Raw genomic sequence first — 26,769 nt, forward strand, 5'->3', positions numbered from 1 at the left:
CTTCAATTACAGTCAGAAAAGTTCAAACTAAAAACGAAATCAAACGTTTTCAAATGAAAGTTTCTCTCTGAACCACCGGAGCTGCCATCGTTCTTGACTTCACTTCAACCTTTTGCTTTGACAACGGAGAAAACAGGAGATTCTTGGTGCGATCTCAGCAGATCCTTTTCATTAAGATGCAAATATTAAATGATTTGTTTTACTTTTTACTGATGTAGATTAGTGCTGACATTTATCCAAAATTATAACCGAAATCTCAAATGTCTGAATAGAATTTAAAAAATATTTAATTGCGATTTAAATCTCAAAGAAAATCTTCAAAGTTAGACTTGGTTTTAACAAATGTGGGGAAATGTTTTAAACATTTAACATTTAGGTCTATTTAAGTACTGGTTGGAGTTATGAAATACAAAATATCTGTTAACTTTCAAAGCAATTTTAATCGTTTTTAAATATCACTTTAATGGATGAAAAGGAATCATAAAAGTAAAATCTGATTCCAATTTCTGTATGTTTGTTGTACAGCCCAAAGGGCTATTAGGTTCAAATATCGCGACATTTGACTCAAGTTAATCATCTGATAGTGCGTCACACTTCCAGTTACAAATTAATTTTAATAAAAATTGTTTCATTTAGAAGAAAAATCGACAAATGAAAAATTGGGCGGAGGGAAACGGCTTGTATGAGGCCGGAATGTAAACACGGTCGGACCGGAAGGAGGCGGAGCCGACCTTTTTCAACATGGCGTCGTCCGCGGAGGGAACGTGGGAAAGTTTACCTGTTAAACTTCACGAAGGCATTTTAGAAACGCTCCGTGAGCTCAGGTTCACACACATGACACCTGTCCAGGTGAGTCCAGCACGTTGGCGCCATTTTAAGCTATTTGGAGGGAAACGTTCTGAGTTAGCGCTATTTCCACACAGGCCGCGTGCGTCCCGCTTTTCATGAGCAACAAGGATGTGGCCGCAGAGGCGGTGAGTTTAACTAAACTGAATCAACTGGGGCATTTTACCTCTAAGGTGGTATTTTAGCAGCGGAAGTGAAGTGTGTGTTGAAAGCTCACAAACGTCTGATCTCAGGTGACCGGAAGCGGGAAAACTTTAGCGTTTGTGATTCCCATCATCGAGCTGCTGCTGAAGAGAGAAGAGAAGCTGAAGAAGATGCAGGTGAGGAGGGGAGCTAACATGGCTGCTTGTTTGTAGTCAAATCTGCTGCTTGACTACATCAGAGTCTGGTTTCTGCAGGTGGGGGCTCTGGTCATCACCCCCACCAGAGAGCTGGCTCTGCAGATCAGTGAGGTGATGGAGACTTTTCTCCGGAGGTTTCCAGAGTTCACGTGAGTTCCTAGTTTCTCCAAACCGCAGCTTCATGTCTGGAACTAAACTTCCTCCAAAGCCTGGAAGAGTCCAGAATGAAGTCCGTCTGTTTCTCAGGCAGATCTTACTGGTCGGGGGTTCAAACCCGGCGGAGGACGTGGACCGGCTGAAGGATCGGGGGTGGGTGTGAGAGTCTGCTGTCTCTGCTGCAGACAGGAGGCGTGTTGACGGACGTATTGGTGGTTTTTCAGCGGGAACATCGTGATCGCTACGCCCGGCCGTCTGGAGGACATGTTCAGGAGGAAGTCTGAGGGTCTGGACCTGGCGAGCGCCGTACGGAGTCTGGATGTTCTGGTTCTGGACGAGGCGGACCGTCTCTTGGACATGGGCTTTGAGAGCAGGTGTGGGGTCGGGAGTGGGGCTGCTGCTTGAACGAGCTCGCCGTCGCTCACCTCTGGAACGCTCCTCTGCAGCTTGAACACCATCCTGAGCTTCCTGCCCAAGCAGCGGCGGACCGGCCTGTTCTCCGCCACGCAGACGCAGGAGCTGGAGAAGCTGGTGAGGGCCGGCCTCAGGAACCCCGTCCGGATCACCGTCAAAGAGAAGGGCCTGGCCGCCGCGGCCCCTGCTCAAAAGACCCCGTCCAGGCTGTCCAACTACTACACGGTGAGTGACACCAAAACTATTCAACTACAGTGGAGCTATAAAGTATTCAGTCAGCCACCAACTGTTGAAGTTCTCCTACCGAAAAAGATGAGAGAGGCCTGTATTTCCATCATAGGTAAACTTCAACTATGAGAGACAAAATGAGAAGAAAAAATCCAGAAAGTCCCAAAGACTGATTTCTCGAGAATTTATTTGTAAATTATTCTTCCATGCAGATCTCCTCTATAGCAGTCATGTTTTGGTCCATTCCTCCATGCAGATCTCCTCTACAGCAGTCATGTTTTGGTCCATTCTTCCATGCATATCTCCTCTACAGCAGTCTTGTTTTGGTCCATTCCTCCATGCAGATCTCCTCTACAGCAGTCATTTTTTGGTCCATTCCTCCATGCAGATCTCCTCTACAGCAGTCATGTTTTGGTCCATTCTTCCATGCAGATCTCCTCTACAGCAGTCATGTTTTGGTCCATTCTTCCATGCAGATCTCCTCTACAGCAGTCTTGTTTTGGTCCATTCTTCCATGCAGATCTCCTCTACAGCAGTCATGTTTTGGTCCATTCCTCCATGCAGATCTCCTCTACAGCAGTCATGTTTTGGTCCATTCCTCCATGCAGATCTCCTCTAGAGCAGTCATGTTTTGGTCCATTCCTCCATGCAGATCTCCTCTAGAGCAGTGATGTTTTGGTCCATTCCTCCATGCAGATCTCCTCTAGAGCAGTCATGTTTTGGTCCATTCCTCCATGCAGATCTCCTCTAGAGCAGTCATGTTTTGGTCCATTCTTCCATGCAGATCTCCTCTACAGCAGTCATGTTTTGGTCCATTCCTCCATGCAGATCTCCTCTAGAGCAGTCATGTTTTGGTCCATTCCTCCATGCAGATCTCCTCTAGAGCAGTCATGTTTTGGTCCATTCTTCCATGCAGATCTCCTCTAGAGCAGTCATGTTTTGGTCCATTCCTCCATGCAGATCTCCTCTAGAGCAGTCATGTTTTGGTCCATTCCTCCATGCAGATCTCCTCTAGAGCAGTCATGTTTTGGTCCATTCCTCCATGAAGATCTCCTCTAGAGCAGTCATGTTTTGGTCCATTCTTCCATGCAGATCTCCTCTACAGCAGTCATGTTTTGGTCCATTCTTTCATGCAGATCTCCTCTACAGCAGTCATGTTTTGGTCCATTCTTCCATGCATATCTCCTCTACAGCAGTCTTGTTTTGGTCCATTCCTCCATGCAGATCTCCTCTACAGCAGTCATGTTTTGGTCCATTCTTCCATGCATATCTCCTCTACAGCAGTCTTGTTTTGGTCCATTCCTCCATGCAGATCTCCTCTACAGCAGTCATTTTTTGGTCCATTCTTCCATGCAGATCTCCTCTACAGCAGTCATGTTTTGGCCCATTCCTCCATGCAGATCTCCTCTAGAGCAGTCATGTTTTGGTCCATTCCTCCATGCAGATCTCCTCTAGAGCAGTCATGTTTTGGTCCATTCCTCCATGCAGATCTCCTCTAGAGCAGTCATGTTTTGGTCCATTCTTCCATGCAGATCTCCTCTACAGCAGTCATGTTTTGGTCCATTCTTCCATGCAGATCTCCTCTACAGCAGTCATGTTTTGGTCCATTCCTCCATGCAGATCTCCTCTACAGCAGTCATGTTTTGGTCCATTCCTCCATGCAGGTCTCCTCTAGAGCAGTCATGTTTTGGTCCATTCTTCCATGCAGATCTCCTCTAGAGCAGTCATGTTTTGGTCCATTCCTCCATGCAGATCTCCTCTAGAGCAGTCATGTTTTGGTCCATTCTTCCATGCAGATCTCCTCTACAGCAGTCATGTTTTGGTCCATTCTTCCATGCAGATCTCCTCTACAGCAGTCATGTTTTGGTCCATTCTTCCATGCAGATCTCCTCTAGAGCAGTCATGTTTTGGTCCATTCTTCCATGCAGATCTCCTCTACAGCAGTCATGTTTTGGTCCATTCCTCCATGCAGATCTCCTCTATAGCAGTCATGTTTTGGTCCATTCCTCCATGCAGATCTCCTCTACAGCAGTCATGTTTTGGTCCATTCCTCCATGCAGATCTCCTCTAGAGCAGTCATGTTTTGGTCCATTCCTCCATGCAGATCTCCTCTACAGCAGTCATGTTTTGGTCCATTCCTCCATGCAGATCTCCTCTAGAGCAGTCATGTTTTGGTCCATTCTTCCATGCAGATCTCCTCTACAGCAGTCATGTTTTGGTCCATTCCTCCATGCAGATCTCCTCTAGAGCAGTCATGTTTTGGTCCATTCCTCCATGCAGATCTCCTCTAGAGCAGTCATGTTTTGGTCCATTCTTCCATGCAGATCTCCTCTACAGCAGTCATGTTTTGGTCCATTCCTCCATGCAGATCTCCTCTAGAGCAGTCATGTTTTGGTCCATTCCTCCATGCAGATCTCCTCTACAGCAGTCATGTTTTGGTCCATTCCTCCATGCAGATCTCCTCTAGAGCAGTCATGTTTTGGTCCATTCTTCCATGCAGATCTCCTCTAGAGCAGTCATGTTTTGGTCCATTCCTCCATGCAGATCTCCTCTAGAGCAGTCATGTTTTGGTCCATTCTTCCATGCAGATCTCCTCTACAGCAGTCATGTTTTGGTCCATTCTTCCATGCAGATCTCCTCTACAGCAGTCATGTTTTGGTCCATTCCTCCATGCAGATCTCCTCTACAGCAGTCATGTTTTGGTCCATTCTTCCATGCAGATCTCCTCTACAGCAGTCTTGTTTTGGTCCATTCCTCCATGCAGATCTCCTCTACAGCAGTCATGTTTTGGTCCATTCTTCCATGCAGATCTCCTCTACAGCAGTCATGTTTTGGTCCATTCTTCCATGCAGATCTCCTCTACAGCAGTCTTGTTTTGGTCCATTCTTCCATGCAGATCTCCTCTACAGCAGTCATGTTTTGGTCCATTCCTCCATGCAGATCTCCTCTACAGCAGTCATGTTTTGGTCCATTCCTCCATGCAGATCTCCTCTAGAGCAGTCATGTTTTGGTCCATTCCTCCATGCAGATCTCCTCTAGAGCAGTCATGTTTTGGTCCATTCCTCCATGCAGATCTCCTCTAGAGCAGTCATGTTTTGGTCCATTCCTCCATGCAGATCTCCTCTACAGCAGTCATGTTTTGGTCCATTCTTTCATGCAGATCTCCTCTACAGCAGTCATGTTTTGGTCCATTCTTCCATGCATATCTCCTCTACAGCAGTCTTGTTTTGGTCCATTCCTCCATGCAGATCTCCTCTACAGCAGTCATGTTTTGGTCCATTCTTCCATGCAGATCTCCTCTACAGCAGTCATGTTTTGGTCCATTCTTCCATGCAGATCTCCTCTACAGCAGTCATGTTTTGGCCCATTCCTCCATGCAGATCTCCTCTAGAGCAGTCATGTTTTGGTCCATTCCTCCATGCAGATCTCCTCTACAGCAGTCATGTTTTGGTCCATTCCTCCATGCAGATCTCCTATAGAGCAGTCATGTTTTGGTCCATTCCTCCATGCAGATCTCCTCTAGAGCAGTCATGTTTTGGTCCATTCCTCCATGCAGATCTCCTCTAGAGCAGTCATGTTTTGGTCCATTCCTCCATGAAGATCTCCTCTAGAGCAGTCATGTTTTGGTCCATTCTTCCATGCAGATCTCCTCTACAGCAGTCATGTTTTGGTCCATTCTTTCATGCAGATCTCCTCTACAGCAGTCATGTTTTGGTCCATTCTTCCATGCAGATCTCCTCTACAGCAGTCTTGTTTTGGTCCATTCCTCCATGCAGATCTCCTCTACAGCAGTCATGTTTTGGTCCATTCTTCCATGCAGATCTCCTCTACAGCAGTCATGTTTTGGCCCATTCCTCCATGCAGATCTCCTCTAGAGCAGTCATGTTTTGGTCCATTCCTCCATGCAGATCTCCTCTAGAGCAGTCATGTTTTGGTCCATTCCTCCATGCAGATCTCCTCTAGAGCAGTCATGTTTTGGTCCATTCTTCCATGCAGATCTCCTCTACAGCAGTCATGTTTTGGTCCATTCTTCCATGCAGATCTCCTCTACAGCAGTCATGTTTTGGTCCATTCCTCCATGCAGATCTCCTCTACAGCAGTCATGTATTGGTCCATTCCTCCATGCAGGTCTCCTCTAGAGCAGTCATGTTTTGGTCCATTCTTCCATGCAGATCTCCTCTAGAGCAGTCATGTTTTGGTCCATTCCTCCATGCAGATCTCCTCTAGAGCAGTCATGTTTTGGTCCATTCTTCCATGCAGATCTCCTCTACAGCAGTCATGTTTTGGTCCATTCTTCCATGCAGATCTCCTCTACAGCAGTCATGTTTTGGTCCATTCTTCCATGCAGATCTCCTCTACAGCAGTCATGTTTTGGTCCATTCTTCCATGCAGATCTCCTCTAGAGCAGTCATGTTTTGGTCCATTCTTCCATGCAGATCTCCTCTACAGCAGTCATGTTTTGGTCCATTCCTCCATGCAGATCTCCTCTACAGCAGTCATGTTTTGGTCCATTCCTCCATGCAGATCTCCTCTAGAGCAGTCATGTTTTGGTCCATTCCTCCATGCAGATCTCCTCTACAGCAGTCATGTTTTGGTCCATTCTTCCATGCAGATCTCCTCTACAGCAGTCATGTTTTGGTCCATTCCTCCATGCAGATCTCCTCTAGAGCAGTCATGTTTTGGTCCATTCCTCCATGCAGATCTCCTCTAGAGCAGTCATGTTTTGGTCCATTCCTCCATGCAGATCTCCTCTAGAGCAGTCATGTTTTGGTCCATTCTTCCATGCAGATCTCCTCTACAGCAGTCATGTTTTGGTCCATTCTTCCATGCAGATCTCCTCTACAGCAGTCATGTTTTGGTCCATTCCTCCATGCAGATCTCCTCTACAGCAGTCATGTTTTGGTCCATTCTTCCATGCAGATCTCCTCTACAGCAGTCTTGTTTTGGTCCATTCCTCCATGCAGATCTCCTCTACAGCAGTCATGTTTTGGTCCATTCTTCCATGCAGATCTCCTCTACAGCAGTCATGTTTTGGTCCATTCTTCCATGCAGATCTCCTCTACAGCAGTCTTGTTTTGGTCCATTCTTCCATGCAGATCTCCTCTACAGCAGTCATGTTTTGGTCCATTCCTCCATGCAGATCTCCTCTACAGCAGTCATGTTTTGGTCCATTCCTCCATGCAGATCTCCTCTAGAGCAGTCATGTTTTGGTCCATTCCTCCATGCAGATCTCCTCTAGAGCAGTCATGTTTTGGTCCATTCCTCCATGCAGATCTCCTCTAGAGCAGTCATGTTTTGGTCCATTCTTCCATGCAGATCTCCTCTAGAGCAGTCATGTTTTGGTCCATTCCTCCATGCAGATCTCCTCTAGAGCAGTCATGTTTTGGTCCATTCTTCCATGCAGATCTCCTCTACAGCAGTCATGTTTTGGTCCATTCTTCCATGCAGATCTCCTCTACAGCAGTCATGTTTTGGTCCATTCTTCCATGCAGATCTCCTCTACAGCAGTCATGTTTTGGTCCATTCTTCCATGCAGATCTCCTCTAGAGCAGTCATGTTTTGGTCCATTCTTCCATGCAGATCTCCTCTACAGCAGTCATGTTTTGGTCCATTCCTCCATGCAGATCTCCTCTACAGCAGTCATGTTTTGGTCCATTCCTCCATGCAGATCTCCTCTAGAGCAGTCATGTTTTGGTCCATTCCTCCATGCAGATCTCCTCTACAGCAGTCATGTTTTGGTCCATTCTTCCATGCAGATCTCCTCTACAGCAGTCATGTTTTGGTCCATTCCTCCATGCAGATCTCCTCTAGAGCAGTCATGTTTTGGTCCATTCCTCCATGCAGATCTCCTCTAGAGCAGTCATGTTTTGGTCCATTCCTCCATGCAGATCTCCTCTAGAGCAGTCATGTTTTGGTCCATTCTTCCATGCAGATCTCCTCTAGAGCAGTCATGTTTTGGTCCATTCCTCCATGCAGATCTCCTTTAGAGCAGTCATGTTTTGGTCCATTCTTCCATGCAGATCTCCTCTACAGCAGTCATGTTTTGGTCCATTCCTCCATGCAGATCTCCTCTAGAGCAGTCATGTTTTGGTCCATTCCTCCATGCAGATCTCCTCTAGAGCAGTCATGTTTTGGTCCATTCTTCCATGCAGATCTCCTCTAGAGCAGTCATGTTTTGGTCCATTCCTCCATGCAGATCTCCTTTAGAGCAGTCATGTTTTGGTCCATTCCTCCATGCAGATTTCCTCTACAGCAGTCATGTTTTGGTCCATTCTTCCATGCAGATCTCCTCTACAGCAGTCATGTTTTGGTCCATTCCTCCATGCAGATCTTCTCTAGAGCAGTGGTGTTTTGTTCCATTCCTCCATGCAGATCTCCTCTAGAGCAGTCATGTCTTGGTCCATTCTTCCATGCAGATCTCCTCTACAGCAGTCATGTTTTGGTCCATTCCTCCATGCAGATCTCCTCTAGAGCAGTGGTGTTTTGGTCCATTCCTCCATGCAGATCTCCTCTAGAGCAGTCATGTCTTGGTCCATTCTTCCATGCAGATCTCCTCTACAGCAGTCATGTTTTGGTCCATTCCTCCATGCAGATCTCCTCTACAGCAGTCATGTTTTGGTCCATTCTTCCATGCAGATCTCCTCTAGAGCAGTCATGTTTTGGTCCATTCTTCCATGCAGATCTCCTCTACAGCAGTCATGTTTTGGTCCATTCCTCCATGCAGATCTCCTCTAGAGCAGTCATGTTTTGGTCCATTCCTCCATGCAGATCTCCTCTAGAGCAGTCATGTTTTGGTCCATTCTTCCATGCAGATCTCCTCTACAGCAGTCATGTTTTGGTCCATTCCTCCATGCAGATCTCCTCTAGAGCAGTCATGTTTTGGTCCATTCCTCCATGCAGATCTCCTCTACAGCAGTCATGTTTTGGTCCATTCCTCCATGCAGATCTCCTCTAGAGCAGTCATGTTTTGGTCCATTCTTCCATGCAGATCTCCTCTAGAGCAGTCATGTTTTGGTCCATTCCTCCATGCAGATCTCCTCTAGAGCAGTCATGTTTTGGTCCATTCTTCCATGCAGATCTCCTCTACAGCAGTCATGTTTTGGTCCATTCTTCCATGCAGATCTCCTCTACAGCAGTCATGTTTTGGTCCATTCCTCCATGCAGATCTCCTCTACAGCAGTCATGTTTTGGTCCATTCTTCCATGCAGATCTCCTCTACAGCAGTCTTGTTTTGGTCCATTCCTCCATGCAGATCTCCTCTACAGCAGTCATGTTTTGGTCCATTCTTCCATGCAGATCTCCTCTACAGCAGTCATGTTTTGGTCCATTCTTCCATGCAGATCTCCTCTACAGCAGTCTTGTTTTGGTCCATTCTTCCATGCAGATCTCCTCTACAGCAGTCATGTTTTGGTCCATTCCTCCATGCAGATCTCCTCTACAGCAGTCATGTTTTGGTCCATTCCTCCATGCAGATCTCCTCTAGAGCAGTCATGTTTTCGTCCATTCTTCCATGCAGATCTCCTCTACAGCAGTCATGTTTTGGTCCATTCCTCCATGCAGATCTCCTCTAGAGCAGTCATGTTTTGGTCCATTCCTCCATGCAGATCTCCTGTAGAGCAGTCATGTTTTGGTCCATTCTTCCATGCAGATCTCCTCTAGAGCAGTCATGTTTTGGTCCATTCCTCCATGCAGATCTCCTCTAGAGCAGTCATGTTTTGGTCCATTCCTCCATGCAGATCTCCTCTAGAGCAGTCATGTTTTGGTCCATTCCTCCATGAAGATCTCCTCTAGAGCAGTCATGTTTTGGTCCATTATTCCATGCAGATCTCCTCTACAGCAGTCATGTTTTGGTCCATTCTTTCATGCAGATCTCCTCTACAGCAGTCATGTTTTGGTCCATTCTTCCATGCATATCTCCTCTACAGCAGTCTTGTTTTGGTCCATTCCTCCATGCAGATCTCCTCTACAGCAGTCATGTTTTGGTCCATTCTTCCATGCAGATCTCCTCTACAGCAGTCATGTTTTGGCCCATTCCTCCATGCAGATCTCCTCTAGAGCAGTCATGTTTTGGTCCATTCCTCCATGCAGATCTCCTCTAGAGCAGTCATGTTTTGGTCCATTCTTCCATGCAGATCTCCTCTACAGCAGTCATGTTTTGGTCCATTCTTCCATGCAGATCTCCTCTACAGCAGTCATGTTTTGGTCCATTCCTCCATGCAGATCTCCTCTACAGCAGTCATGTTTTGGTCCATTCCTCCATGCAGGTCTCCTCTAGAGCAGTCATGTTTTGGTCCATTCTTCCATGCAGATCTCCTCTAGAGCAGTCATGTTTTGGTCCATTCCTCCATGCAGATCTCCTCTAGAGCAGTCATGTTTTGGTCCATTCTTCCATGCAGATCTCCTCTACAGCAGTCATGTTTTGGTCCATTCCTCCATGCAGATCTCCTCTACAGCAGTCATGTTTTGGTCCATTCCTCCATGCAGATCTCCTCTAGAGCAGTCATGTTTTGGTCCATTCCTCCATGCAGATCTCCTCTACAGCAGTCATGTTTTGGTCCATTCCTCCATGCAGATCTCCTCTAGAGCAGTCATGTTTTGGTCCATTCTTCCATGCAGATCTCCTCTACAGCAGTCATGTTTTGGTCCATTCCTCCATGCAGATCTCCTCTAGAGCAGTCATGTTTTGGTCCATTCCTCCATGCAGATCTCCTCTACAGCAGTCATGTTTTGGTCCATTCCTCCATGCAGATCTCCTCTAGAGCAGTCATGTTTTGGTCCATTCCTCCATGCAGATCTCCTCTACAGCAGTCATGTTTTGGTCCATTCCTCCATGCAGATCTCCTCTAGAGCAGTCATGTTTTGGTCCATTCTTCCATGCAGATCTCCTCTACAGCAGTCATGTTTTGGTCCATTCCTCCATGCAGATCTCCTCTAGAGCAGTCATGTTTTGGTCCATTCTTCCATGCAGATCTCCTCTACAGCAGTCATGTTTTGGTCCATTCTTCCATGCAGATCTCCTCTACAGCAGTCATGTTTTGGTCCATTCCTCCATGCAGATCTCCTCTACAGCAGTCATGTTTTGGTCCATTCTTCCATGCAGATCTCCTCTACAGCAGTCTTGTTTTGGTCCATTCCTCCATGCAGATCTCCTCTACAGCAGTCATGTTTTGGTCCATTCTTCCATGCAGATCTCCTCTACAGCAGTCATGTTTTGGTCCATTCTTCCATGCAGATCTCCTCTACAGCAGTCTTGTTTTGGTCCATTCTTCCATGCAGATCTCCTCTACAGCAGTCATGTTTTGGTCCATTCCTCCATGCAGATCTCCTCTACAGCAGTCATGTTTTGGTCCATTCCTCCATGCAGATCTCCTCTAGAGCAGTCATGTTTTGGTCCATTCTTCCATGCAGATCTCCTCTACAGCAGTCATGTTTTGGTCCATTCCTCCATGCAGATCTCCTCTAGAGCAGTCATGTTTTGGTCCATTCCTCCATGCAGATCTCCTCTAGAGCAGTCATGTTTTGGTCCATTCTTCCATGCAGATCTCCTCTAGAGCAGTCATGTTTTGGTCCATTCCTCCATGCAGATCTCCTCTAGAGCAGTCATGTTTTGGTCCATTCCTCCATGCAGATCTCCTCTAGAGCAGTCATGTTTTGGTCCATTCCTCCATGAAGATCTCCTCTAGAGCAGTCATGTTTTGGTCCATTATTCCATGCAGATCTCCTCTACAGCAGTCATGTTTTGGTCCATTCTTTCATGCAGATCTCCTCTACAGCAGTCATGTTTTGGTCCATTCTTCCATGCAGATCTCCTCTACAGCAGTCATGTTTTGGTCCATTCCTCCATGCAGATCTCCTCTACAGCAGTCATGTTTTGGTCCATTCCTCCATGCAGGTCTCCTCTAGAGCAGTCATGTTTTGGTCCATTCTTCCATGCAGATCTCCTCTAGAGCAGTCATGTTTTGGTCCATTCCTCCATGCAGATCTCCTCTAGAGCAGTCATGTTTTGGTCCATTCTTCCATGCAGATCTCCTCTACAGCAGTCATGTTTTGGTCCATTCCTCCATGCAGATCTCCTCTACAGCAGTCATGTTTTGGTCCATTCCTCCATGCAGATCTCCTCTAGAGCAGTCATGTTTTGGTCCATTCCTCCATGCAGATCTCCTCTACAGCAGTCATGTTTTGGTCCATTCCTCCATGCAGATCTCCTCTAGAGCAGTCATGTTTTGGTCCATTCTTCCATGCAGATCTCCTCTACAGCAGTCATGTTTTGGTCCATTCCTCCATGCAGATCTCCTCTAGAGCAGTCATGTTTTGGTCCATTCCTCCATGCAGATCTCCTCTAGAGCAGTCATGTTTTGGTCCATTCTTCCATGCAGATCTCCTCTACAGCAGTCATGTTTTGGTCCATTCCTCCATGCAGATCTCCTCTAGAGCAGTCATGTTTTGGTCCATTCCTCCATGCAGATCTCCTCTACAGCAGTCATGTTTTGGTCCATTCCTCCATGCAGATCTCCTCTAGAGCAGTCATGTTTTGGTCCATTCTTCCATGCAGATCTCCTCTAGAGCAGTCATGTTTTGGTCCATTCCTCCATGCAGATCTCCTCTAGAGCAGTCATGTTTTGGTCCATTCTTCCATGCAGATCTCCTCTACAGCAGTCATGTTTTGGTCCATTCTTCCATGCAGATCTCCTCTACAGCAGTCATGTTTTGGTCCATTCTTCCATGCAGATCTCCTCTAGAGCAGTCATGTTTTGGTCCATTCTTCCATGCAGATCTCCTCTACAGCAGTCATGTTTTGGTCCATTCCTCCATGCAGATCTCCTCTACAGCAGTCATGTTTTGGTCCATTCCTCCATGCAGATCTCCTCTAGAGCAGTCATGTTTTGGTCCATTCCTCCATGCAGATCTCCTCTACAGCAGTCATGTTTTGGTCCATTCTTCCATGCAGATCTCCTCTACAGCAGTCTTGTTTTGGTCCATTCTTCCATGCAGATCTCCTCTACAGCAGTCATGTTTTGGTCCATTCTTCCATGCAGATCTCCTCTACAGCAGTCATGTTTTGGTCCATTCCTCCATGCAGATCTCCTCTACAGCAGTCATGTTTTGGTCCATTCTTCCATGCAGATCTCCTCTACAGCAGTCTTGTTTTGGTCCATTCCTCCATGCAGATCTCCTCTACAGCAGTCATGTTTTGGTCCATTCTTCCATGCAGATCTCCTCTACAGCAGTCATGTTTTGGTCCATTCTTCCATGCAGATCTCCTCTACAGCAGTCTTGTTTTGGTCCATTCTTCCATGCAGATCTCCTCTACAGCAGTCATGTTTTGGTCCATTCCTCCATGCAGATCTCCTCTACAGCAGTCATGTTTTGGTCCATTCCTCCATGCAGATCTCCTCTAGAGCAGTCATGTTTTGGTCCATTCCTCCATGCAGATCTCCTCTAGAGCAGTCATGTTTTGGTCCATTCCTCCATGCAGATCTCCTCTAGAGAAGTCATGTTTTGGTCCATTCCTCCATGCAGATCTCCTCTAGAGCAGTCATGTTTTGGTCCATTCCTCCATGAAGATCTCCTCTAGAGCAGTCATGTTTTGGTCCATTCTTCCATGCAGATCTCCTCTACAGCAGTCATGTTTTGGTCCATTCTTTCATGCAGATCTCCTCTACAGCAGTCATGTTTTGGTCCATTCCTCCATGCAGATCTCCTCTACAGCAGTCATGTTTTGGTCCATTCTTCCATGCAGATCTCCTCTACAGCAGTCATGTTTTGGCCCATTCCTCCATGCAGATCTCCTCTAGAGCAGTCATGTTTTGGTCCATTCCTCCATGCAGATCTCCTCTAGAGCAGTCATGTTTTGGTCCATTCCTCCATGCAGATCTCCTCTAGAGCAGTCATGTTTTGGTCCATTCTTCCATGCAGATCTCCTCAACAGCAGTCATGTTTTGGTCCATTCTTCCATGCAGATCTCCTCTACAGCAGTCATGTTTTGGTCCATTCCTCCATGCAGATCTCCTCTACAGCAGTCATGTTTTGGTCCATTCCTCCATGCAGGTCTCCTCTAGAGCAGTCATGTTTTGGTCCATTCTTCCATGCAGATCTCCTCTAGAGCAGTCATGTTTTGGTCCATTCCTCCATGCAGATCTCCTCTAGAGCAGTCATGTTTTGGTCCATTCTTCCATGCAGATCTCCTCTACAGCAGTCATGTTTTGGTCCATTCTTCCATGCAGATCTCCTCTACAGCAGTCATGTTTTGGTCCATTCTTCCATGCAGATCTCCTCTAGAGCAGTCATGTTTTGGTCCATTCTTCCATGCAGATCTCCTCTACAGCAGTCATGTTTTGGTCCATTCCTCCATGCAGATCTCCTCTACAGCAGTCATGTTTTGGTCCATTCCTCCATGCAGATCTCCTCTAGAGCAGTCATGTTTTGGTCCATTCCTCCATGCAGATCTCCTCTACAGCAGTCATGTTTTGGTCCATTCTTCCATGCAGATCTCCTCTACAGCAGTCATGTTTTGGTCCATTCTTCCATGCAGATCTCCTCTACAGCAGTCTTGTTTTGGTCCATTCTTCCATGCAGATCTCCTCTACAGCAGTCATGTTTTGGTCCATTCTTCCATGCAGATCTCCTCTACAGCAGTCATGTTTTGGTCCATTCTTCCATGCAGATCTCCTCTACAGCAGTCATGTTTTGGTCCATTCTTCCATGCAGATCTCCTCTACAGCAGTCATGTTTTGGTCCATTCTTCCATGCAGATCTCCTCTACAGCAGTCATGTTTTGGTCCATTCTTCCATGCAGATCTCCTCTACAGCAGTCATGTTTTGGTCCATTCCTCCATGCAGATCTCCTCTAGAGCAGTCATGTTTTGGTCCATTCCTCCATGCAGATCTCCTCTAGAGCAGTCATGTTTTGGTCCATTCTTCCATGCAGATCTCCTCTAGAGCAGTCATGTTTTGGTCCATTCCTCCATGCAGATCTCCTTTAGAGCAGTCATGTTTTGGTCCATTCCTCCATGCAGATCTCCTTTAGAGCAGTCATGTTTTGGTCCATTCCTCCATGCAGATTTCCTCTACAGCAGTCATGTTTTGGTCCATTCCTCCATGCAGATCTTTTCTAGAGCAGTCATGTTCTTGGTCCATTCCTCCATGCAGATCTCCTCTAGAACTGTGATGTTTTGGTCCATTCCTCCATGCAGATCTCCTCTAGAACTGTGATGTTTTGGTCCATTCCTCCATGCAGATCTCCTCTAGAGCAGTCATGTTTTGGTCCATTCCTCCATGCAGATCTCCTCTACAGCAGTCATGTTTTGGTCCATTCCTCCATGCAGATCTCCTCTACAGCAGTCATGTTTTGGTCCATTCCTCCATGCAGATCTCCTCTAGAGCAGTCGTGTTTTGGTCCATTCCTCCATGCAGATCTCCTCTAGAACTGTGATGTTTTGGTCCATTCCTCCATGCAGATCTCCTCTAGAACTGTGATGTTTTGGTCCATTCCTCCATGCAGATCTCCTCTAGAACTGTGATGTTTTGGTCCATTCCTCCATGCAGATCTCCTCTAGAGCAGTGGTGGTTTGGTCCATTCCTCCATGCAGATCTCCTCTAGAGCCTTCATGTTGTGGGGCCGTGCTGGGAAACACAGACTTTCAACTCCCTCCAAAGATTTTCTGTGGGGTTGACATCTGGAGACTGGCTAGGCCACTCCAGGACCTTGAAATGCTTCTTATGAAGCCACTCCTCCGTTACCCAGGCAACGTGTGTTTGGGATGGTTGTCCTGCTGAAAGACCATGTTTCACCACAGTGGAGTTTGGAGTGTGACTGTCTGAGGTTGTGGACAGGTGTCTTTCTGTAGATAACCAGTTCAAACAGGTGACATTAATACAGGTAACCAGTGGAGGACAGAGGATCGTCTGTGAGAGACAGAAATATTTGTTTGTAGATGAACAAATACTTATTTTCCACCATAATTTACTAATAACTTCTTTCAAAATCAGACAATTTATTCAGCAACTCCTGAATCTCTCCCCCTACTTTTTACCCCCCCCCCCCCTCCTACACCAGTCCTCCTTCTTTCTTATTTGGCCCATAGCTGAACCCCATTGGTCCAAAACTCCCCAACGACAGGTTGAGTGACAGAACGGAGGGCCAATCAGCATCTCTGCTTGATGTTTTCATGAACTCTGGAGCTTAGAATGCGACCCAACAGCCACTCAATCCACTACAATAATAATGTTATTTTAAAAAAATCCACTGACTTATTGTACTTTAAAAGTGTTAAAATTACATCAAATGCACACATTCACTAGTATTTTTAGTTTTAAACATTGTATGGCTCTATTGAAATTACATTTAAAAATATGTGGTGTTTATGGCTCTCTGTTAAAAAGGTTCCCGACCCCTGACCTAGAGGGAGAACCTGAACAGTTGGTGGCTGACTGAATGCTTTTTCTGCCCCACTGTAGATGGTTCCAGACCATCCAGTGTCCCTGATTTTAAAACCAGTTCAGACGATGCTGAGTGTCCCTGAACACTAGTTTATTGCAAAGACTTCTGGGAAATTTGTAGGACGCTGGAATGTGGAATTGTAGTTTGGGACAAACGGACAGAACGCCTGAGAACGTCCACGATGCAATGAGCAGAAAGACCCAGAAATCCATCTGCTTTCAGGTCTGCAGGGCTGATGAGAAGTTCAACCACCTGGTGGCGTTTCTACGGCAACACAAGCACGAGAAGCAGCTGGTCTTCTTCAGGTGAGTCTGCCTGGAGCTGTAGAAAGACAGTTCTGGACTTTCTTAGGCTCCAAATGTTTCTGGATCTGTAGGTCTTTGCTGGTTTGGTGTTGCATTCAAGTGCAGCGTGTAAAGTTCAGTTTTTAATTGATCTAAGGTCTATATTAAAAATCTCAAACGATGCAGTTTAGTTGACAGAATTATTTGGATTATTATTCTAAAATGTGTAGGATTCTTTGAGTGCTCAGTGTGAGTTCAGTGAGGTAAGGGGGCGTGTCCTGTTGCTGCAGCACCTGCGCCTGCGTGGAGTTTTATGGCCGCGCCCTGGAGCTGCTTGTGCGGAAGGTTCCGGTTTGCTGCATTCACGGAAAAATGAAGAACAAACGAAACAGCATCTTTGCAGACTTCCGCAAACTCAAGAGGTGAGGATGCTTTTGGGGGGGAGGGGGGTTTGGCGGCGTGCCTGAACATCACCGTCTGTGTGGCTGCAGCGGCATCCTGGTCTGCACCGACGTCATGGCCAGAGGCGTCGACATCCCTGACGTGAACTGGGTGCTGCAGTACGACCCCCCCAGCCGTGCCAGGTGAGCCCGACGCGCCCAAACGTCCCAGCAGATGAACGGTTTTGGATTTGATGTCGTGAACTTTCAGCGCTTTTGTGCATCGGTGTGGACGAACGGCACGCATCGGTAACTACGGCAACGCCCTGGTCTTTCTGCTGCCCATGGAGGAAACCTACGTCAACTTCCTGTCCATCAACCAGAAGGTAAGCACGCCGACTGTTAACGTTCTGAGGAACAATAAAGTTTCAAAACAGAAAGTCCATCGCTCTTTGAGCTGGGATCCAATATGGCCGTCGAAATTGGATAAAGACATGAAGGTCTGTGGTTGTAAACTTGACGTCCAGACGACCACGGAGGAGGAGTCAGCAGGAACCTGAAGTTCATTAGGAGACCTTTGAGTTCACCGGACAAATGAGTGGCTCCTCCCCCTGGCGTTCCAAACAGGAAGTGGCTCATAGAAGCCAAATTCCCACAGACTTTTGTAGAGAAGTGAGTCATAAACAAACCGATCACCTTCTAACGTCTGATTTCATGTAAGTGGTGGGGTGTGGCCTTGCAATACGCTCACTCCTGATAGGCTGGAGTGGTTGCCATGGAAACGTCAGTCCTTATTGGGGCAAAAAACTTTTTTTTCAATCAAAACTTTATTGCTTGTAACCTGAACGTTGTGAACACGTTTCTGCGTCTCAGTGCCCCCTCCAGGAAATGCCCCCCATCAGTGATGTGGTGGACGTGCTGCCCAAAGTGAAGGCCATGGCGCTGGCGGACCGCGCTGCCTTTGAGCGCGGCATGAAGGCGTTCGTGTCGTACGTTCAGGCCTACGCCAAACACGAGTGCAGCCTCATCTTCAGGGTCAAAGGTGACGCAGGAAATGGTATTGAAATGGTGGCAGCGGCGGGACAAACCTGTAACCTTTTGGTTCTGATCTGGACAGATCTGGACTTCGCCGCCTTGGCGCGCGGCTTCGGGCTCCTCCGGCTCCCGAAGATGCCGGAGCTGAGGGGGAAGACCTTCCCAGATTTCCCTGAGGCGGCGGTGGACACGGACGCCATCCCGTACAAGGACAAGAACAGGGAGAAGCAGAGGCAGAAGACGCTGGCAGAGCAGAAGGACCGAGACGGGCCGGCGCCGCCCAAGAAGAACTTCGCCAAGAACAAAGCCTGGTCCAAACAGAAGAGCAAGAAGGAGCGGAGGAAGAGGAGGGCAGTGAAGAGGAAGCACGAAGAGGTGAGCGCTGACGGCTGGAGGCCGTCTCTGCGAGGACCGACGGTTTAAGCTCCTCCTTCTCTGCAGGGCAATGATGATGAGGAGGAGGCGCTGGAGCTCCTGAACGACACGCGCCTCCTGAAGAAGCTGAAGAAAGGCCGGATCAGTGAGGAAGACTTCGAGCAGCAGCTGACCGACGGGCCGAAGAGCAAACGGGACGCAGAGGCCCCTCTCTGAACCGCTTTATTGACATTTATAGATATAATTTGATGAGTTCGTCGCTGACGGCGGACGGCGTGAGGACGCCCAGGTCCGTGAACAGGAGGGTGATGAGGGAGGGGGGCGTGTAGTCGATGACGGGGTGCTCCTCCGACAGGTTCTGCCTCTTCTTCAGGGTGTCGGCTTTGTACTGCGGAGCAGAAACAGACGTGAGGGCGGGGCTCGCCCATCCAGGAACGCCGTCAGAGGAGGTCTGACCTTGAACTTGTCCGGGACGTCCTGCTGGTTCAGCGGGTACAGCCGCACAAACTTAAAGCTCTCCGCCACCACGTAGAAGGGCTTGTTGTGAGCTTTGGAGCAGAGCGCCATCTGATAGGTCCCGATCTGAAAGGACAGACGCGCCGAGGTCATTGAGGGCAAACGTCCCGCCACCACGTCCCGTCTGACTGAAAAGAGTCTCCATTCTCAAAACTAAACTGGTATCTGATAAAACAATGATTAAATCTGCTGTTTTCTATCAAAATAATTTGAATAAAAAGATTTTTTAACTGATTCTGAAAAAGTCTGAATCTATTTTTCCCATAAAGCTCGTTTGATGAAACAAAACCTTTACCCCTTGTGCTATCTTAGATGACCCCACCCTTACTTTGACGTGTTCTCCCTACCATGACAAAGGTGGATAAAGGTGGAAAGATTTCATGTAATCCATGGACACCAGAGAAGATCACCAATCATTGAAGAAAAAAGGTTCAGAGCACTGTCTAGTGGGTCTAGATGACCCCACTGTCTAGTGGGTCTAGATGACCCAACTCCCAACGTTAAAGTGCCTAGGATAGCACAAGGGTTAACTGAACCCTTTACCTGCAAAGGTACGCTTGATTTATTCACCCAGCTGTCCAGGCATTTCCATCATTGTTGGTACTTTTTAGATCTGAGTATTGTCAGATTTCCTTTTAACAGAAACAATAAAAAACTTTAAGTTGTCTCTTTGAGTCACTGTAAACTAATGACACGTCTTTATTTTTATGTTTTAGTTATAAATATCTGAATGAAGGATGCACTGACCAAAGAACACTTTGAGTTTAGCTGTTTCTCTAGGACGATTTTGGCGACTAAAGAAACTTTTCAGGCGTGTTTCTAACGCAGCTCCACATGCGGTTAAAAACACGCCAGTTCAGGATTCATCAGACGGTGACGGAGGAGTTTCCGCCCGTCCGCCTGCAGTCGAAGAGCGAACCACATGTTCACTGTTTCTGAACTCCACAGTCTGAATAGGTTTGCAGTTTAGGTCCAAACCCACCTCAGAGACTCCGCCCCTTCCACGCCTCACCTTGTTGATGATGCCGCCGCTCTCCACCACCCCCTCTGCTCCAACGATGACCAGATCCACCTTCTCCAGGACGTACCTGAGAACAGCAGAGCATTGAGGAGGACGCGGTGCATGATGGGAAAAAACGTCTGTAACCGAGCAGGCTTCACCCCACAGCGGCGTCCAGGACCACGGTCACCGGGACGTGGAGCTTCGCCAGCTCCGCCGCCATCTGCTGCCTGAGAGGAAGAGGAGGAAGTGAGGCTGTCTCTGCAGCACAAAAACGTGCGCACGCGCGTGCACACTCACCCGGCGGCGTCGGGCTGAGACTCGGTCACGTAGACGGAGAAACGCTTCTTCTCCATGGCGGCTTTCTCCAGAACCCGCAGCACCACTCGGGAGAAGGAGTGGGTCAGGATTTTCTGAGGATCATCAGCAGAAGAATGAGAGAGCGGCAGGACGGCGAGCGCCAAGAGGGAGCGGCGGGAACTCACGGCGCCGTCTTTGATGAAGGTGTGACACAGCTTGGCCACTTTATTCCTGGACATGGAGATCTTCTCCAGAAAGAGCTCTCCTCTCTCCTCCATCACCTTTTTACAGCGGGACAAATCCTGAGGACCAACGAGAAAACAGCCGTTTCAGCCAGAGACCAGCGCCACCGCAGAACACCAGCGCCACCGCAGAACACCAGCGCCACCGCAGAACGCCAGCGCCACCGCAGAACGCCAGCGCCACCGCAGAACGCCAGTGCCACCACAGGCAGCAGGAAACGACCATCCAGGTTCAAAGCGCCACACAAAAAAATACAGAAAAAAAAAAGAAGTTCGGAACATTTGGAGAACAAAGTTGTAAAATTAAAGGTAAAAAAGGTCAAACAATTTTTAAAATGGTCATAAAACTGTGAGTAAAGTTGTGTATTTATGAAGGTAAAGTAATAAAAGAAAGATGAATAGAATAACATTTTTTAAAAATGAAGTTGTAATTTCATGAAAATAAAGTTTTAATGACACAAAGGATTTGGTTTCTTTACATTTCTGTTCAAGGAAAAATGTAAACTTCTGATTTGCCCAAACGGCCGTGATGACCCTGAATGCACCGTCTTCTCTCCCCGTTTAAAGCCCAGGCTGAGAAAAACTTTGTTTTTTGGGGTTTTTAACATCTTGTGGCTTTTTTCTGATGATGGAGGACATAAAGAAAATTCAGCTTAAAACTGCATTTCTGAGTATTTCTCTAATCGTGAAGCAGAAGCAGATGAAAAAATGCAGTTTGAAAAAGATTCCACTTAGGATGTAGAAAATACGCTGGGCGGGGCCAAAGTCTGGGCTGCAGATTAGCCGCAACCCTTTGGTTGTTGGACGACCTGCTCTACCTGTATGGAGAGAAATTAGACTCAGTCGGATTTGTGCGTGCGTAATTCTTGCTTTGTGCGTTTGTAAATTTGGATTTGTGCATAAATTTGGATTTGTGCGTGATTTGTTACTCACATAATACGTTTTGTGTATAAGTTCAAAAAAACATAAAATGAAAAATATGCAAAATGCAATTTACGTATGCACAAATTAAGATTACAACAGCTTGAAACTACTTACACACACACATCTTTAAAAAACACGCACGAATCCCTTGTTACGCACACACGAAGCCAAAGTTACGCACGGATCTACCATGAGACTGTTTTCACGTCTCACAAACGTATCCGTAAGTGCTGCGTTTGAATACCAGTGGAATGCTCGGTCATTAGAATTTTCTTATCAGCCTTCCCTTCTAAACGTTTTTCCTTCAGTGGGTGTAGCAGGGCTTTAAAAAACTTTAAAGGAAAATAAAAATTATTATCTGAGAATATGACGTTCACTTTTAAACGCTAATATATATGTTAAAAGTATATTATTCTCAGAGACACCGAATTGATACCACGACCAGTAGGGGGCACTGTTTTTTTTCTTCCGGAAAAATCAAAGGCAGTCAGACTGAGAGAGTCATGGGAAGAATGGCGGCCCATCTCGGTGGTCAGCGCCCCGAAGTAAGTAGCCTCTATGTTCAACACTAACATCTACTGTCTTCATGTACTGATTGAGTCATTGTCTGGGAAGGCTGATAGGAAAATTCTAATGACCGAGCATTCCACTGGTATTTAAACGCAGCACTTACGGACGAATTTGTGAGACGTGAAAACAGTCTCACGGTAGATCCGTGCGTAACTTTGGCTTCGTGTGTGCGTAACAAGGGATTCGTGCGTGTTTTTTAAAGATGTGTGTGTGTGTAAGTAGTTTCAAGCTGTTGTAATCATAATTTGTGCATACGTAAATTGCATTTTGCATATTTTTCATTTTATATTTTTTTAACTTATACACAAAACGTATTATGTGAGTAACAAATCACGCACAAATCCAAATTTATGCACAAATCCAAATTTACAAACGCACAAATCAAGAATTACGCACGCACAAATCAGACTGAGTCTAATTTCTCTCCATATATCTGAGCTAAACAACCACAAACGTGATCATCGTTTGCTTACATGCTATAATCACCATGATGTGATCGTCTCAGTTCTATCTTTCAGTAAGAAAACAAGGACCTGAAAAGTTCTGATTATACAAGATGTGATGTTCCTGATTAAATGACCCACTTTCATGTCTGCAACCTTCAGTTCTCAATAGAAAGAGGCTCCATGCACCTTGAAGGCAGAACTCCTCTGTGACAGACCGGTTCTGTTCTGCAGAGGTCTAGCATGTGCAACTGCTATTTATGATGTCTGTGGTTTTAATAATGTTTGTTTTTTTTGCTTCTTGGCCAGGACTCCGTTGGAAAAGAGGTTTTTAATCGCAATGGGACTTTCCTGGTTAAATAAAGGTTAAAATAAATAAATAAATAGCTAAAGTTCTCATGTCCTGTGTGGTTCTTCTCTTTATTAAGGAAAAAGTCAGAACCCTGACAGGTTGTAAGGGGCTGTAAGCTAGCAGGAGAGCATGTAAACGACGGGATGGTGGGAAGTCAGGGCAGGCTTACTCAGTGCCATCAGTCAGAGGTGACTTTCTAATCAAGTCCCGCTTTAAACTCACTTGATGCTCCAGCGATGTGAGGCTGATGAAACGCAGGAAGAGCTCCCCCCCCGACGACACCGCCACGGACGAGTCCTCCCCCTTCAGGCAGTCTGTGGCCCACGTCAGGCTCTCCCTCAGGCCCAGGATGGTCTCACCTGCAGGGGCCAAACGTTTTTCATCCACCATGGAGCTCAACGTTTTATTTCTCATCCGTTAGAGAAATATTTTAGATCAAATTGACAGATTTCTGTGACAGACTCTGGCGTTACTACAAGGCCAAACAAGGATTCTCTCATCTCTTTATTTCTGTCACTGTGGTTTAGTGAAAAACATGTTTTGTTAAAATCAGATCAGTCAGGAAGAAGGTTAAGCTTCAACTGTTGAGAAATGACAGCCCCCCCTGCTGGATGCAGAGGGCATAACATCTGTTTTCCAGTTTGGGAAACGCATTTAAACAGAAATCTTAAGTCAGGCCACTTCACATCCCTCCACATTAGCTTTACAAGAAAAAAACAAGGATTATTTTAATTATTATTATTTTATTTAGTCTGATTATTTTTAAGATCTGTTTTTTTATACACCCCCACAAAAATGGCGACCAACAGGTGAGCCTCAAACTCTTGGTCTGCGACCATCGTGGTGGGCGTTTCCCTAAAGGATCTTATATTATTTTGAAAGGTCAGACTTAATGTCGTCACATCCTGTCAAAACAGCGGCGATTTCATGTTCAAGCCACACGCCGTCCTCAGATCAAACCAACTACCCCTGGCTGCAGCCTGCAGAACTGCACAACATAGTGGAATGCTGGAACGCTGAGGAATGTTAACCCCGCCCACATTTAGCCTGTCTTCTTCATTGGTTTTACAAGTTTCCATGTGCAATATTGCCACCTACCAGTTTTTAAGGAGTTTTTCCTTACCGTGAAGGGGGGGGGGGGGGGGTGTAAGGGCAGGAATATCAGTTTAGTTTAGTCTGTTTTGTTAAAGTTTAGTATTTTCCTAAATTCTTTGTATTCATGATCCCCTTTTTATTGTTTTTCATTGCGCTAAATAAAAAAAAATGTAATTGAATTAGAGAATTTATAGTGATTCCTGTCTTCTTATGCCTTTTACAAGTTTCCATGTGCATGTATTAGGGAGTTAATAAATTCTGTCTGGCCTCACAGACTCAAAAAAATAACTCATTGGATGAATAATATGAATAATAATTGTGGGCAGGATATCCATCCAATAAATAGGAGTAACCCCACCTCAAAGAAAATTCTTCCATGTAACGAAATATGATCGAGTTAGTCGAACTCAATTTTATCAAGAAAGGCAAAGGAAAAAGATCATGCAACAGAAGTCTACAGCTAGATACGAACTCAGAACCTCTGTGTTATTAACCCACTAACTAAACTACTGAGCTAACACTCTAGTGACGAAACAGGGCCGCCGGTATAAATAAATAGATTCCTTATTTCTATAAATGACGCTCTTCGTGTATCGTCCTATTGGGAGAAGCCGAGTTGAAACGATTTCATGCCACAGTTTCGTTTTTTACGTGGAAAAAACGAACTAAAGTTTTCACTTTTGAAAAGTCGGAGGATTTGAAGGACTAATAGTCATACCAGACATTACATTAGACGAAGGAGTTGAACATTTTAATAGTTCAATGGTTAAAATAGGTGAAAAATTGTAGCCGTAGACGGCAAAAAGCATAAAGAGAAACAGGAAAACGGCATTCAACAGCATGCCCCTTACTTGAACTCAATTATTTTGGATTACTGGAGTTATAGGGGAAACTATTAATACATTTTGTGTTAGGTCAATTAAATGTAGATACAATCTTTTAAAATAAATATTTGTAAATAAAACAAACAGAATTTTATTGTGTTACATGAAAGAGGGACTTGAATCATTTTTTTGAGTGATACATAAAAAAAATTGCACCATTCAAATTTTCCTCCCCTCTGTTGTCTTTCTTCCTCATACAAATCACAATGACACAAAATGTGCTCCACTGATTCTTCCCCTTTCCTGCAATCACAACTGCTGTGACAAAGGTGAATCAAATGCACGGGCTCAGCGTGGGCGGGGTTAACATTCCACAGCAGACGGGCTCAGTGTGGGCGGGGTTAACATTCCACAGCGTGTTCACATTCCTCTGCGTTCAAAGCATTCCACTATGTTGACCCATTCTGCAGGCTGCAGCCAGGGCTTACTCGATCAAACCGCTACTCTTCCTCCCGCGTTTTCTGCTGGTTTCCACGACAACCAACCGACTACAAACACAAATGTTTCTACTCTGCCTTTTCTGATTAACAGCAAAACAACATTTTTACTGCAAACTTGTATTAATGTGACTGAAAGCGAACTATTCCTGCAGAACATGGATGTTTTTCTCTGCTGCGATGATCAAACAAAACTACAGATTCTCTTTTTCTCCAGCTTTTCTCTCACAGCAACATTTGGATGAAATCTGTGCACATCCACCGAACAGAACCGAGTTCTGTGGGATGAAGACTGACGGCACGGATGTCAAAAACCCAAACTGAGCTCTGCTGCTCGTCCCAAAGACACAAACCGCCGTTCCAGAACACGAATGACCATTTATTCTACAGTGAGGTTACAGGAAAAGAATCACAAAACATAAAGAACCGAGAGAACTTTTTAAGTCACCAAGAACAGTTTCAAGAACAATCAGACAAAAATATTGTTTCTATTCAGGAATTTCCAAATATTGGATTAAATGTTTGAATAAACCGATTAATATGAGATGTCACCTTTGTGGATATTTGGCTACAGATTTATTGGGAGTTAGCTTTGACTAATTTAAACACATTTAATTCCAATCATCTTAAATTACTTCCGTTTTCTCCTCATAAATCTGTGTTTTAATCTGCTGTAATTCCTGCAGTGAGTTACTGGTCTAAACAATCCAGAGGAAGAGGAAAACGGTCCATTCCGAACCTCCGAGGTTCTGGACTTCTTCTCTGTTTCGAACATTTGAGGGATTTCCCCTCCGGGTGGGATCAACTCTCGGACTCGAACCCACCTGTGTCTCTCCTCAGGAACTCCAGCAGGGTCCGGATGGCGGCCACAGCCGACGCCATGTCCGGGTCCGTCCTCATCTGGGCCCTGAAGTACTCCACCAGCTCTGGAGCGGAACCACAGGTTCGGTTAGCATCCTCCGCCACAACGAGGACAACGGGACAGCAGCCAGAACCTTCTTACCTTCTTCGTTCATCTCAAAGATTTTTGAAGTTTGTTCTTCGATAACTTCAGACTAAAACAAAATGTTTTTTAGGTTCGTTTCAAAGGATTTTACTCATAAAACCCAGAGAGAATTATGGTTATTATGCCTTGTGCTTCCAAAAAACAACAAAGCTGCAAAAAATAAACCAATTTTCACCCGAAAAAAACCTGTTTTGGCGGATGAAGGAGCTCGTGCAGCACCTGCTTAGTGTTGTGTCGCGCCGTGATGACGTAACCACATGTTTACTTCCGGTGTGGTCCGGAAATGTTCTTTAAAAAATAAAAATAATTCTGTTTTCAATTAGAGTGTACCATTTAATTAGAAATTCAAAGATTTCATTTATGTAATTCGGAAAGTTGTCTTAAGAAACTTGCTGTTTGTTGACTTCCTATTGACTTTCCATTTTGAGAAAGCGACTCACGTTTGCAGGTTATCTACCATGTTTTGCAGTTTGTACTAATTATTTTTTTTAGAAAGGCCTC

General features: G+C 45.8%; 2 protein-coding genes across 2 annotated transcripts; one reads left to right on the plus strand and one right to left on the minus strand.

The window, feature by feature from the left end:
- The first annotated feature begins 689 nt into the window (after nucleotides 1-689).
- Nucleotides 690-19,249, plus strand: ddx55 (DEAD (Asp-Glu-Ala-Asp) box polypeptide 55). The gene is made up of 14 exons (XM_023960671.2): nucleotides 690-849; nucleotides 924-974; nucleotides 1,080-1,166; nucleotides 1,245-1,336; nucleotides 1,434-1,496; nucleotides 1,568-1,717; nucleotides 1,790-1,982; nucleotides 16,648-16,730; nucleotides 17,000-17,131; nucleotides 17,201-17,293; nucleotides 17,361-17,475; nucleotides 17,963-18,131; nucleotides 18,207-18,499; nucleotides 18,566-19,249. Exons 1-14 carry the CDS (start codon nucleotides 742-744, stop codon nucleotides 18,713-18,715), a joined length of 1,779 nt encoding a protein of 592 aa, XP_023816439.1. The 5' UTR covers nucleotides 690-741; the 3' UTR covers nucleotides 18,716-19,249.
- Nucleotides 18,706-26,517, minus strand: eif2b1 (eukaryotic translation initiation factor 2B, subunit 1 alpha). The gene is made up of 9 exons (XM_004074447.5): nucleotides 26,266-26,517; nucleotides 26,087-26,188; nucleotides 23,069-23,205; nucleotides 20,501-20,617; nucleotides 20,316-20,428; nucleotides 20,177-20,245; nucleotides 20,028-20,103; nucleotides 18,956-19,081; nucleotides 18,706-18,887 (listed from the first exon to the last, which is right to left on the minus strand). Exons 1-9 carry the CDS (start codon nucleotides 26,276-26,278, stop codon nucleotides 18,732-18,734), a joined length of 909 nt encoding a protein of 302 aa, XP_004074495.1. The 5' UTR covers nucleotides 26,279-26,517; the 3' UTR covers nucleotides 18,706-18,731.
- Between the last annotated feature and the right edge of the window lie 252 nt (nucleotides 26,518-26,769).

The sequence above is a fragment of the Oryzias latipes genome, chromosome 12 (genome assembly GCF_053564925.1).
Source record: "Oryzias latipes strain Hd-rR chromosome 12, Olatipes_Hd-rR_3.1".
NCBI lineage: Eukaryota > Metazoa > Chordata > Actinopteri > Beloniformes > Adrianichthyidae > Oryzias > Oryzias latipes.

Coding starts and splice junctions, on each gene's coding strand:
- ddx55 (XM_023960671.2), top strand. CDS start 742: ATGGCGTCGTCCGCGGAGGGAACGTGGGAAAGTTTACCTGTTAAACTT. Junction 850..923: donor CACACATGACACCTGTCCAG/GTGAGTCCAGCA, acceptor ATTTCCACACAG/GCCGCGTGCGTCCCGCTTTT. Junction 1,337..1,433: donor CGGAGGTTTCCAGAGTTCAC/GTGAGTTCCTAG, acceptor TCTGTTTCTCAG/GCAGATCTTACTGGTCGGGG.
- eif2b1 (XM_004074447.5), bottom strand. Junction 20,429..20,500: donor CCTTCATCAAAGACGGCGCC/GTGAGTTCCCGC, acceptor GATGATCCTCAG/AAAATCCTGACCCACTCCTT. Junction 19,082..20,027: donor GCGGCGGCATCATCAACAAG/GTGAGGCGTGGA, acceptor CTGTCCTTTCAG/ATCGGGACCTATCAGATGGC.